Source organism: Balaenoptera acutorostrata, chromosome 3 (assembly GCF_949987535.1).
Source record: "Balaenoptera acutorostrata chromosome 3, mBalAcu1.1, whole genome shotgun sequence".
NCBI lineage: Eukaryota > Metazoa > Chordata > Mammalia > Artiodactyla > Balaenopteridae > Balaenoptera > Balaenoptera acutorostrata.
In genome coordinates this window covers 105,781,626-105,795,617 of record NC_080066.1, presented here as the reverse complement: position 1 = coordinate 105,795,617, position 13,992 = coordinate 105,781,626, and the positions used below count along the sequence as shown (strand labels likewise).

General features: G+C 41.2%; 1 protein-coding gene across 1 annotated transcript; it reads right to left on the bottom strand.

Annotated features, from left to right (window-relative positions):
• Positions 1-1,670: 1,670 nt before the first annotated feature.
• Positions 1,671-2,684, bottom strand: LOC103019309 (olfactory receptor 49-like). Its single transcript, XM_007180835.2, has one exon. It carries the CDS (start codon positions 2,643-2,645, stop codon positions 1,671-1,673), a length of 975 nt encoding a protein of 324 aa, XP_007180897.2. The 5' UTR covers positions 2,646-2,684.
• Between the last annotated feature and the right edge of the window lie 11,308 nt (positions 2,685-13,992).

The window sequence follows — 13,992 nt, the reverse complement described above, 5'->3', positions numbered from 1 at the left end:
TCTTCCATCAAAAAGCTCCCTACATGTCTTTAATAAAATAATTTTTACCTAAATTTTCTTTTTCATGGTTTATATCTATCTACTTAATTCATCCTGAATTTATTTCAGTTTAAGAGATGAGGTGAGGATCTAACAACTTTTTCTTCAAGGTCCTAGGTAATCTCTTCATTTACCTTCATTTATTCAGCTTATTCCTTCAGTAAAACATAGTACCTGACACTTAACATGGTTCTTAACTTTGTACCAAGCCCTGTGCTAAGCATTCTAACATATACTAATACACTGATATTTATAAGGTTTCTATGCGATAGATACTATTATTATCTCCATGTATATCTGAGATACAAAGAAATATTGCTTACTCAAGATCAAATGGCTAATAGGTAGCTGAGATCTGAACCTAGGTTTCTAGTAGCTGTTCTCAGTCTTTGTGCTATACTGCTTCTAAAAATCGTTGATGTCCACAGCATGCCTTGCAGCTACTACCTTTGCAGCTAGTAGGCTTCTGCTGTACCCATGCATATTATTGTTCCTACCAGTTGGCTTGTACCAAGAATCAGTTGTTTGTTTCTAAACCTTGATGTAATAGTTGGACTTGTTCCTGTAATGACATTTTAACTAAATAAAGATAAGCCAATGAAATACGAGTATAAAAACAAAGCTAGTTCTATGAAAATGAAGTCAGTTCCTTTCAATAGATTCCATATTGGAATCTATTGAAAAAAAATTGACTATTGAAAAAAAAAATTGTTGACTGAGGTGTGGGCAAGGAATGTGAAGACTGGAAAAAGACAAACAAAAAGCGAAAATTCTGGAATTCTGCTCACAGATAGTTTCTTAAGCATCTTTACAATTTTTGTGCTGCTGAAACCAATCTTGAAATTTCATATTATGAATGTGGTTTAAACAAGAAAGACTACAACAGTCATTGTATTCATTCTCAAAGAAAAGGATATTTATAGACTAGTGAGTACATATGTGTTTCTAGGTTTTAATTTCAAATAAATATTTAAGGCATGTATCACATTTAAATCGATATTCTGCTCTAACCTTTCCCCCACCCAAATAACCAACTACGTACTAGACCCCAATCTTTTTTAAAGGAAGTCTTCTAATGTGGTTAGCCAGTAGTCTTGGCATCATTTATTGACTTGACCTTCTTTACTGATTAGAAAGTCTACTTTAATCATCTACTAGATCTTTATGTCTACTCTGCATTATCTTTCTAGAGTATCCAATTCCACTGTTGTATTTGTTTGTTCTTAAGCTAGTGTTTTAATACCTGATCCTTTTTTTGTTCAACATTTCTTGGCAATTCTACCTCATTAATTTTTCTGTATATATAATATTTCTGAAGCCTATCATGAATATATTCTTACTGAGAATATTTTTTATCAATTTTGAAATATTTTAGTGAAGAAGGTATGCTAAGTTTATAATTATAACTTAAAAATGAGGCAAGATTAAGAAACTCAGATATAGGCTAGGGTCAGAAACATTAAGACATACCAGACGTAGCTGTGGTACGCTGAGCTTTCTGTACTCTGAGAAGACTGCGTGAGCCAATAATGATGCATGTGAGAAACCACTGTAGATTAGAGGACATGCTGAAAACTGTCTAGGAGGGGATAGTTCATGGAGATCAGGACAGAAGCTGCATTTGCAGAGGTTCAGGCAAGGAGGTAACTTCCTCCCCTCCTCTCAGGTCCAGTACATCTTTGTAAGAAGAGCTTGTTCACCTGCTCCCTAAACACCTGCTTCACCTGTTTGTTCCTCAGGGTGTAGATGAAGGGGTTGAGCATCGGAGTCACCATGGTATTGAGCAAGGCCACCACCTTGTTCCTGTCCTCGCCCTGGCTACCCTTGCCTGACTGGACATACATGAAGATGCAGCTGCCATAGAAGAGAGAGACAACAGTGATGTGGGAGGAGCAGGTTGAGAAGGCTTTCTGCCTCTCCTTGGCTGAGGGGTTGTGCAGGATGGTGTGGAGGATGTGGCCATAGCAGGTGGCCTTCACGGACAGAGTGCCCAGTAAGCTGAAGTTGGCCAAAATAAAACCCGGAAGCTCAATCAGACTTGTGTCCGCACATATGAGTTCCAGGAGTGGAAAGTTGTCACAGAAGAAATGATTAATGATATTGGGGCCACAGAATGGCTGCTGAAATATGATGAAACTTGGAACGATGATGATAAGGAATCCTGTCATCCATGAACAAAGAACTAGCTGGACACAGACCCTTTTGCTCATGATGGTGACATAACGCAAGGGTTCACATATGGCCACATACCTGTCAAAGGACATCACTGCCAGTAGGTAGAATTCTGTGGTTCCCAGGAAGAAATAGAGGAAAAACGGAAGAAAGCAACCTGCCAGGGAGATGGTCCTGTATCTTGTCAGGATGTTGGACAGCATCTTGGGGAAGATGACCGAGGTGAACCAGATCTCCAGGATGGCAGAGTTGCGGAGGAAGTAGTACATGGGGGTGTGGAGACGCCTGTCCATGAGGGTGAGGACCAGGAGGAGGTTCCCCAGTAGCGTGAGGAGGTAGGTCAGGAGGAGCCCCAGGAAGATGAGCATCTGCAGCTCACAGGCACCTGAGAGCCCCAGCAGGACAAACTCGGGGACAGTGGTGTGGTTCCCCATGGCTCCTCTGACCTCTGCGGGGGATGGCCCATCAGAGGTGTGCTGCGCCAGGAGTCGTGATGTTCTGGGGATCTGAGGACGTTTGGAATTGATAGGAAAAAGTGGTGAGTGTTGCATTTTGAGTTGAAGGATTCCTTTATTTTTGTTTTACAGAGCTCCCTTGGGGCTATCTGTCTCATGTATGGTCCCTGGTATGTCTGTGTGTTAGAGGCGAGAGTGGTGTTGCAGGGGGGCCTAAGTAAGGCCCCAAACCAAAAATTATTCTTGCTTACTTTTGTTAACCAAAATTTTATTTCTGATTCCTCAACAATTACTTTGCCTCTAACATTATACCCTGCTTTCACTACCTTTCATTTTTATCTTTATTCTAATAATGGGTCTTCCTCCATAAGTAGTTCGTATTTGAGACTGGTAACCTTTTTGCTTAACTTAGCCATTCACTACACTGAGATCCATATCCTCAGGTAAACTGATTGAGAATGCATAGACACTCTATTGCTAATTCAATATTACCTGAAAATTTGATGCCTTTCACTAGTATTTGGATTAATAAAAAGACAAGAGGAAATCTATGAGAGAAAAGCACAACTCTTACCAATCAAAAAGAGAAAAATACAAGTAATGTATGCACAAATAAAAATTCCTTAGTGGGAGTTTGGTATTTAAGATTCTTAATGATCCGTCCTCATATGATATATCCACGGTCTCCTTTGATTACATCCTCCCGTGGGCTCAAGATACAATAAACCCTTTGTGATTTTTAAATTCTTTATCTATTTTATGCACCTATGTTTTAGCACATGGCATTCTTTCAACTTGGAATCATCAGCCTTTTCAAATCCTATTTATCCTTTAAGTCTCTCCTCAATAAGTGCTGTCATTTCCATGAAGCCTTCTCTTTTGAATGCCTGAGTCTCTGTATCTCTCATGGTTTTATTATATATCACTCAACTTTTATTGTATTTTATGGTTGTTTTTCATTGTTGCTCAAAGATGTCTTTATTAATCTTTGCATTTTATATAGCTCTTAGAACAAGTTTCTTGAAATAATCAGCTTTAGTAAACATTTACTGAATGAGTGAATAACACCTCAAATGTCTGTGAGATGGATTTGGTGTTGTCTGACACAGAATAAGTTGAGGACATGTTGCTTATGTAGTACTTCCTAGAGGACAGTAGCCTTGCAGAGTAATATGTCAAGTAGTCCGTTAAAATGACCCATCTGAAGAGGGTTTGCTTTTCCTCATTAGAATGTGGAGATGTCTCCCCACAAAGATTCTCTAAGGGGAAACTCTCCATCTTTGAGACAGTCTGGAGTTTGAGCTAGTAAAGGGACAGAGGTCTGTTTGGGTCTGCTAGAGTGCTTCCAGCAGCAAAACAAAACCAAAACAAACCCCCCCGCGCCCCCCCCAAAAAAACCCAAACAGGACTTCCCTGGTGGCACAGTGGTTAAGGATCCACCTACCAATGCAGGGGACACAGGTTCAAGCCCTGGTCGGGGGAGATCCCACATGCCGCGGAGCAACTAAGCCCGTGCACCACAACTACTGAGCCTGCGCTCTAGAGCTCACGAGCCACAACTATTGAAGCCTGCACGCCTAGAGCCGGTGCTCTGCAATAAGAGAAGCCACCGCAATGAGAAGCCCATGCACCGCAACGAAAGGTATCCCCCTCTCGCCGCAACTAGAGAAAGCCCATGTGCAGCAACGAAGACCCAAAACAGACAAAAATAAATAAATAAATTTATTTTTAAAAAACAACCCAAACAAACAAACAAACAAACCCAACAAGAACAACAACAAAAAACCCCAAACCCTAAAAAAGATCTCTTTTTAAATGTCCGCATCCCTGGAAGTTTCCTTCCTTAAGCATTATCAACTATTCCCTTAATGATCAGGCAGAACTGTAGCAAGAATCATTTACCAGTCACTGGAGAATAAGATTGGGACCCAGTAGGTACCTGGGATGAAGGAGATGCTAGGGGATATTAGTAGAGAAGATGAAATGGTAAACTGTATAAACTTTCTCTCTTTTATGGTTTTACCTTCTCTTCAGCACAGGCTGCACTATTCAGAGTTATTCCACAAACTACTATTGTATATAACACTTGTTGACAGTTACTAAAGAACACAAAATAGTTGATCAGCCTCTGAGGATGTAACTAAGGGCTATTCTCCAGGGGTTATTTCAAGGCTCAACATTGCTTAGATACTCAGCGATTTGAAAAAGAGTTCTCTGTAGCCCAATCATTTGGTTCAAAGGTGAGCCCAGGCAGCCAAGAAACTTACCCAGCTCTTTCCAGGACAGAAGCAGGACACAACATGAATGTGATACCCAGACACAAAATCAGGAGCTAATAGAATGAGTATCATTTACGCGAAGTCCTGGTGGGACACATTGGAAGAGAAGTGGGAATAGAGACTAAGATGAGGAAGAGTTCGATGGGAGTGGAAGGCGAGGAGAAAGCTCTGGGTTCATACTGAATCATGAGCTTAGCACAGATAAACCATGAAAAGACATTGTGATTAGTCTAAGGGTATAGCTCATAGACAGGGCTGCTGATAAACTTCTGTTTTTTTCCTGTATCAAATGAGAGGTCAACAGCCAGGGGGAGGGGCTTCCAGATACAAAGGGAAGGGGTCCACTTCATGAATTCAGGTATTTCTCCCTTTATCCTTCAGGCTTGGTGAGTGAAAGGGGAGACTTGCCTGGTAGCCTGAGAGCCTGGGCATGGCTGCACCATCCACTCACACCATTCATTGTTTTTTTGTTTTTTTAAAAAGTTTATTTATTTAATTTATTTATTTTTGGCTGCGTTGGGTCTTCGTTGCTGCACGCAGGCTTTCTCTAGCTGCGGCGAGCGGGGGCTACTTTTCGTTGTGGTGCGCGGGCTTCTCGTTGCAGTGGCTTCTCTTGTTGCGGAGCACGGGCTGTAGGCGTGTGGGCTTCAGCAGTTGTGGTGCACGAGCTTCGGTAGTTGTGTCTCGCGGGCTCCAGAGCGCGGGCTCAGTAGCTGTGGCGTGCGGGCTTAGTTGCTCCGCGGCATGTGGGATCTTCCCGGACCAGTGCTCGAACCTGTGTCCCCTGCATTGGCAGGCAGATTCTTAACCTCTGTGCCACCAGGGAAGCCCCATTCATTGTTTTAAGGGTCAGTCATGCAGTGGCCAGTGGGAAAGTCTCTGTGGATGCCCTGGAGGTTCGTCTTGCCTTCTGGATAGTTCTAGCACACTTAGAAGGTGGGTGAGATCTTCTCCTTCTAAGGAAAAGCGTTAAGAGTTTCACCCAGACTTGATGCTCTCCAGAGCTTTGGGTTTTCCAAGGGGACAGTTACACAGAGCACAAGGTGGGACAGGCAAATCTCCTCAATGTGAGTAACTTAATGGTTCTGCCTGGATAAACGTTGACTTGCCTAGCATTGACCTGGACGGTGGGGCTGAAGTTACAAATGAGACCCAGTGTGTGTGCTCAATGTGCCACATCTTATAAAATTATCGAAGACAAGTGCCAGGAAGAGGACGGTTTGGGGAAGCCATTGCTGCTCTGCCATCCTCTGCAGTGCCATGGTGGAGATTACCCCTCAGGCCCAGGGTTAGGTGTCTAGCAGCCCTCTGGGGAAGTCCCAATCAGGCCATTCCAAATACACTACTCACAGGATTCCAGAAGATACCTGGTTCACATGGTTATTTCTTGAGCTTGCAATATTGTCTATGGGCTCTAAATGCAGATCTTATTCTTTAAGAATAACTATTCCTTTCCAAAGTATCCTGAATGGTCAGCTGGCATTTCCCAGATGGGAGAATAGTTTCCTTGGACTTTGTCATCATTCAGCTCACAGGATCTGATGAGTCCAGAATGTTTTGAAATTTTCCACATTCAGCAAGCTCATCCTAGGAGAAGCCTTGGAAGAGTTCAGTTATCATTTAGTGGAATCTTCCTTCATCCTCCTTTTAAACTAATGGGGGTGATGTCAATTGATAAAGGCTTTTATTACATTCTCACGTTGGGCAAGTTTCTGTGAGATGATATTTGTTCTGCGGACAATGGGGCACTGTAAGACAGTGAATGAGCTACTCCTGGAATAAACACATCTCTTTGTGGAGGTGACATAAGGGCTGAGGGATTTGGATTGCAGCTTGGTTTTCTTCAGGGATCTACTCTTCTCCTAAGTTTTATGGTGCTTGTGATCCCTGGAGAATTAGTATAACGAGCTTCACTCAGCTTCTTCCCAACTCTCTTGGCTGTTACTTACTACAGCTTTGCAAACAAAAGTTTCACTTGTTTGTTCAGATCAAGAATAACAGTTAATTTTATTTAAAGTAATAAATCTAGTTATTCCTCTGAAATTGGGGCTCCTGTCTAATATTAGGCAGTCCTATTATTACAGGGATGTAAGGAACCATCACAAGTAATATAGAACCTTGGCTAATCCTACCCTGGTCCCTACCTCACTGGGGCTAGGAGATGATAGAAGATGGGGTCCTAGGGGAAAGGGAAATAAGGGAAGGAAATGAAAAGGTTAGGATTATTTTTTCCCCAGCTTTATTGAGGTATAATTGACAAATAAAATAGTATATATTTAAAATGTACAGTGTGATGATTGTGTACATCGTGAAATGATCACTACAATGAAGTTAACTAACACATCACCTCACATAGTTACCATTTTTGTGTATGCATGTTTGGTGAGAATGCTTAAGATTGACTCTCTTAGCAAACTTCAAGTATAAAATACCATGTTACTAGCTATGAACACCGTGCTGTACATTAGGTTCCCAGAACTTATTCATCTTATAGTTAGGAGTTTGTACCCTTGACCAATACCTACCCATTTCTTCCACCCTCCCAGGCCCTGGAAACCACCATTCTCTCTGTTTCTATGAGTTGGACTTTTTATTTGTTTGTTTGTTTAGATTCCACATATAGGTGATGCCATATAGTATTTGTCTTTCTCTGTCTGGCTTATTTCACTGAGCATAATGCCCTCCAGTTTCATCCATGTTGTTGCAAATGGCAAGATTTCCTTCTTTTTTTATGATTTAATAACACTCCATTGTATTGTTTACCTGAGATAAATAGACTGTCAGATATTTTTCCAGCAAAGATGGGTTTATTTGGGATCAGCAACTCGGGGTTGCAACCATGGTGAGCCATGTGAAAATCCCTGCGCTACAAGGGAAGGAAAATGCTTTTATAGAGAGGAAAAGGAAGTTGGGAGGGCTATAGTAAACAAAGCGTCCATGACTTTTCATTGGCTGAGTCCTTGCCAGGAAAGAAAAGGAGCCTTTCTTCTTCCTGTTGGGCTTTGCTGTCATTGCAGGGCATGAGAACTCCCCCTTCTGGTCTCTCAATTCTATTTAACTGAGATTTCTGCTTATTAATTTTTTTACATTTTATATATATAAACCATATCTTCTTTATCCATTCATCTGGTGACAGACACTTAAGTTGTTTCCTTAGCTATTGTGGGTAATGCTGCAAAAAACACAGATTGCAGATATTTCTTTGAAATAGGGGGACGCCCTGGATGCACTGGGCCTTAACGGCTACTACTGCTGCTGCATGCTGCTAGCCCACTGGACTTGATAGAGAAGCTGCTCAGCTATGCGTCCCTGGAGAAGTGATCACGGACCATGGCAGTCAGTGTCTTGCCCACAGTTTGTTCTCCCGAGGTGTGGGGAGCTGGAAGCAATGCCTGCCCACAGCCCTGTCAGTGTGTGTCTCCCTCTCTGGAAAGAACCATCCAGTAAAGGGCTTTGAGGACCACAAGGAGGTCCTAACAGTTAAAAAAATTTTTTTGTTTGTGTCCTTTGGATATTTACTCAGAAGTGGGATGGCTGGATCATGTGGTAGTTCTATTTTAATTTTTAAAGAAAACCTCCATACTATTTTTCATAATGGCTGTACCAATTTCCATTCCTAACAACAGTGTACAAGTGTTCCCTTTTTACAAAAAATATTCATTTATTTATTTGGCTGCGCTGGGTCTTAGTTGCGGCACATGGGATCTCCGTTGCCACGTGCAGAATCTTCATTGCGGCATGCGGGATTTTTTTTAGTTGTGGCAAGCAGACTCTTAGTTGCAGCATGTGGGATCTAGTTCCCTGACCAGGGATCAAACCCGGGCGCCCTGCATTAGGAGTATGGAGTCTTAACCACTGGACCACCAGGGATATTTCACTGGACCACCAGGGAAGTTCCAATGGTTCCCTTTTCTTGACACCCTTACCAACGCTTGTTCTTTCTTTCTTTTTTAAAAAATAATAGCCATCTTAACAGGTGTGAGGTATGAGGTGCCATCTCACGGTGGTTTTGATTTGCATTTCCCTGATGATAGTGATGTTGAGTATATTTTCATGTACCTGTTGGTCATTTGCATGTCTTCTTTGGAAAAATGTCTACCCAGTTTCTTTGCCCATATTTAAATGGGCTTATTTGATTTTTTGGTATTGAGTTGATTTTTCATGAGCCCAGGTATCTCTCTCGAACTCCAGAACCATCTATCCGACTATTTACTGAAGAGCTCTACCTGGGTTCCTTAAAGCCAATGTGTTAAAACTGACTGGAACCTAAATGGGAAAAGAACTTGAAAAAGAATAGATACTTGTATATGTATAACTGAATCACTTTGCTGTACACCTGAAACTAATACAACATTGTAAATCAGTTATACTCCAATATAAAATAAAGATAAAAATAAAACTGACTGGAAGAATATACCAGAGACCAATAAAACAACAATACTTGTTGCAGGTGGTGGTTTGGGGTAGAGAGGGGCAGGGTTGACAGCATGATTTCTCACCATGTATCTTTTAGATGAATGAAAAAATGTGAATGTATCATTCTTCTCTCTCCCCCCATCCACTTCTGCCCAAACTTGCCCTTTTCATGGGTATTCCTGTTTATGTGAATGGTATCATCATTTCCTTGGTCACCCAAGCCAGAATTTGGGGAGTTTTCCTGGACTCCTTTCTCTCCTTTACTCTCTTACCCCAACTTCTGTAATTTTGCCTCAAAAATATCTTGCAAATAAATTTCCTGTTTTTTCCATCCCCACTGTTAGTGCTTTAGCTTGGGTTCTTTTATCTCTTACTTGCATTTTAATATCTTTCTCACTTTAGTTCCCCACATTCTGCTAGAGTGATCTTTTAAAAACACAAAACAGGTTATAATATTTTCCAGCCTAAAATCATTGGATGCCTCCATTAACCTTCAGAGTAAAATGTAAGCTTTCTAGTGTAGCATCCTTTTGATCTTGGGTCCACCTACTGCTCCAGTTTCTTCTTCCATGATTCTTTTTCCATAGCTTAGTCTTCAACCAAACTGCCTGTCCTTCTTGAAAAGAACATGTTCTCTCTGGCCTCCATACCTTTACATATGCTGTTCTTTCTACCTGAAATGCCTTTCTAACTTTGGCAAAAATCAGATCGAGTTTTCCATGAGAAAACTTTTCTGAGTAGTTCTCCTACCCACCCCCAGCCCAACCACATTCCTCTCATCTATAAATATAAATTCTGATATTGCACTAAATACAATATTATCACTGTTGAGTTTTTCCTTTGTATTTCCCTACTAGCTGTGTGACCCTGGACAAATCCTAACATCAGAAATTGAATCATATTTTTCTTTGTCTTTCAGACATCTGGCACAGTACCCATGTGGTGGTATCACAGTTTTGAATTGTTAACCATTGTTTTTTATGGGTATTTCTTATCCCTCCGAGCTGTCTTATTCCTCCCATTTGGGTAAGGAAACTGGGAAAGAAATGTTATTGCAGAAGGCAGAATAAAGCCTTTTCAAGTTTAGGACTCAGGGCCTAGAAAAAACCTGATGAGTCAGGGCAAGGCTTCTTATTTCCCGAGATTCTGCATAACAGGGGAAAGAGGAGACTTGAAGAGGAAAACAGGATAGCTCCGAACTGTTGGGTCCCCGGGACTGTACTCTGCCCTTTCCCAACCCCAGGCTGAGTCTAAGGGGGGAGATGACAGAACCCCACACAGAGTTGTGGGTCTGAGAACAGAGAGCACTTGTAATTTGCTTTCTGGGAAGGTCCAGGGCAGTGGCTGTACCTTAGGGGAAAAGTGGCTGCATAAATTTCCTAGGCAGGTGGGACGTTTGAGAGCATCAAAGAGTTTCCCACAGCTCATAGAGGTGCAGTAATAAAGGCTAGAGTGTCTGAAAGGGGCACAGAGAGAGCAGGGAGAGCCGCCCAGCCTGCAAGGGCCTCATTGATGAAAATGAGGAGCAATGTACCTGCTACCTGTGGACTGATGACCGGGGTCAAGATGGGAGGATCCAGAGGACCGGTGGGCAAAGGAGGCCTCCTTGCCTCCTCCCAGCTTCCTCAGAACTTAGACACAACACTGGAGAAAAGTGTGCTTGTGGGAGAACCCAGAACTGACTTGAGATTTAGTTTCTACCATCAGGTTAATGGGGTGTCTACGGAAATTAAACCGAGTTTTAAGAATAGCAAGGAAATTAAATTTGGTATACACGAGTTTGTGAACTAAGATTAGTATTTGCTTTACTTGGTATCATATAGTGTTATAAATCAATTAATTAAGTATTAATGTAAAATTTACAAAGGAGTAGAAGTACATATATTAAATTGCTCTAAGTAAATTTTGCAATATGAATATAATTTAGATTATTAATCCTTTCTCAATAAAAATGTGAATATCACGAAGGACTTTGAAATGGGAAAAAAAAGATTACAAAATTAGTGAGTGTCCTAACTCACTCACTCAGGTCATCTCTGCCTTCCAGTGTTTTTAAGATGTTTTAGCACTTTGTAAATTGTAGAAACCTAATCATAATGTAAATTATTCTCGTCTGTAGAAAAACACATGGATTGTGTTCAGTAGAATGCGACTAACAATTTTCTGTAATAGACCCAGTGTGCATGTATTTGCAAATTCATTTCAGAATTTCGTATCCCTATAAATGTCATTGCTCTTTGAATGCTTCTTTAAGCTAGTTGTAATATCTTACCGGTTTCCCTCATAAATGAATGAGTTGTTAAATAAAATCTTTGACATGAGTCCATATAGCTCATGCTTTGAGAAAATTCTGCAAGAATTGACCTCTGAAATGTCAACACAGCCTGCCAGAAGTGATTTTTTTTTTTTTTTTTAATTTTATTTATTTATTTATTTATTTATGGCTGTGTTGGGTCCTCGTTTCTGTGCGAGGGCTTTCTCTAGTTGCGGCAAGTGGGGGCCACTCTTCATCACGGTGCACGGGCCTCTCACTATCACGGCCTCTTTTGTTGCGGAGCACAGGCTCCAGACGCGCAGGCTCAGCAATTGTGGCTCACGGAACTAGTTGCTCCGTGGCATGTGGGATCTTCCCAGACCAGGGCTCGAACCCGTGTCCCCTGCATTGGCAGGCAGATTTTCAACCACTGCGCCACCAGGGAAGCCCCCAGAAGTGATTTTAGGGAGAGACAGAGAGTCATCTCCTGGGATATCTCTTATTAGGACACTTGCCTACTGTAGGTTGGAGCACTCTGCTGTAATAGCATAAGTAATTTGTAAGAGGTTTTCAACATTTTAGTTAACAGATCAATAGATGGAAACAGAGAAAACCGCTTAATTACAAAATGCAGTGAAATAGACTGCTTTCACTTCAGTGAAGTCACAGTTTTCCTCCCACAGTGTGTTCTGCTGATGGACGTGTTGGAATAAACATGTGACTTGAGAGAGATATCTTCTGCATGGTACAAACTTTATTATGCCAACATCTGGCAGCCGGATAAAATGATAGTTAAGACCTGGAGTCAAATCACTCTTTAAGCCTCAATTTCCTCATTTGCAAAATGGTGTGTTCTGCTTACAGTTGCCATGTAGCAAAGCGCCCTGAACTTGGTGGTGTAAAATGTGAGTCAGGACTTCAGGAAGGGCTTGGCTGGGAAATCTTACCTGGAGGGTCTCTCATGAGACTGGGACTGCAGTCATCTGAAGGCTTGACTGGGCTGGATGTCCAAGATGGTCCACTCACATGGTTGGCAGTGAAGACTGGTTGTTGGCTGGGAGTTCAACTGGCACTATTGATTAGAAATATCTACACATGGCCTCACAGCATGATGGCCTAACTATACTCAACTGGCACTATTGATTAGAAATATCTACACATGGCCTCACAGCATGATGGCCTAACTATACTAGGAGTTCTTAAGTTGTGGCTGGTTTTCCCCAGAACAAACGTCCCAAGAGCCTGGTAGAAGCTGCAAGGCCTTTTCTGACCTAGCCTTGGAAGTTATATGACATCATTCTACAATACTCAGTTGGTTAAAGTCTGCCCTGGTTCAAAGTGAGGATATATAGGCCCCAACCTGTTCATAGGAACTTTGGCAAAGTCACATTGTGGAAAGCATTTGGGATGGGAGATATAGTTGTGGTCATATTTAGAAAATACAATCTGCCACATGTAGATAATATTATTGCCTATTTCATGAGGTTTTGTGAGTATCAACATGAGAAATGGTCTTAATACAGGACTTAATCAGCATCTAAATACTGATTTAATTGCTTAATTTAATTAAGTGCTTAAGTACTGATTAAGTACTTAACAACACTTAAGTACTTAATCAGTACTTAACATAGTGCCTGGTGCATTGGAAAAGCTCAATAATTGTTACCATGATTATTACTTCAGCACTGCCCTTTACAGTTTTTCAGTTTGTGGTAAACACTATTTTGATTTTCTGAATTCTGGTTCTCAGAGAAATCTTATTAAGATTAGACAAAGGCCAAAAATTACAAGTGAAATTGAATGGAAGTATATTGCTGTTACCTTTGAAGTGTCTTCTTGTCACTTTAAAAATTCTGAAGTACAGGATGGCCTTTACTTGGAAGTAAGATGTCCCAAATTGCAGGGGGGTGGTGATTTGTGACCCTCTTACTTACTTCGAGGTGATGAAAATGCTTTGGATCCGAACTTGCACTAGAGCATTAATACCTATTGCTTTTGGCTTTGTTTTCTCACTGTTAAATCTGTTGTAATGAAGTCAACGTAAACTTTCTTATCAAGGTTTGCAGGACTGTTCTTTATGACTGGAAAAGTCACAGATTTTCAGATGTTTTGAAATTTAGCAGCAGTACGTTTCCCTTCCCAAAGCGATTTGAAATGAATATCCGAGACAATGAACTACCTCTGACAAACTCAGCTTGTGCTTTGTTGTCATCTGTGATGATTTAGATTCCCCTTTCCTTGGCTGTGAAATCGATGTCACAGCTGCACTAGGTACTGGGCAAATGATGTTCTTTTTATCTGCTTTAAATATGAAACTGCATTCTTATCACTGTGGGTTGAAGGACATTTTTGTACCTGAACACTTTGATTTGAGGGT

Coding starts and splice junctions, on each gene's coding strand:
- LOC103019309 (XM_007180835.2), bottom strand. CDS start 2,645: ATGGGGAACCACACCACTGTCCCCGAGTTTGTCCTGCTGGGGCTCTCA.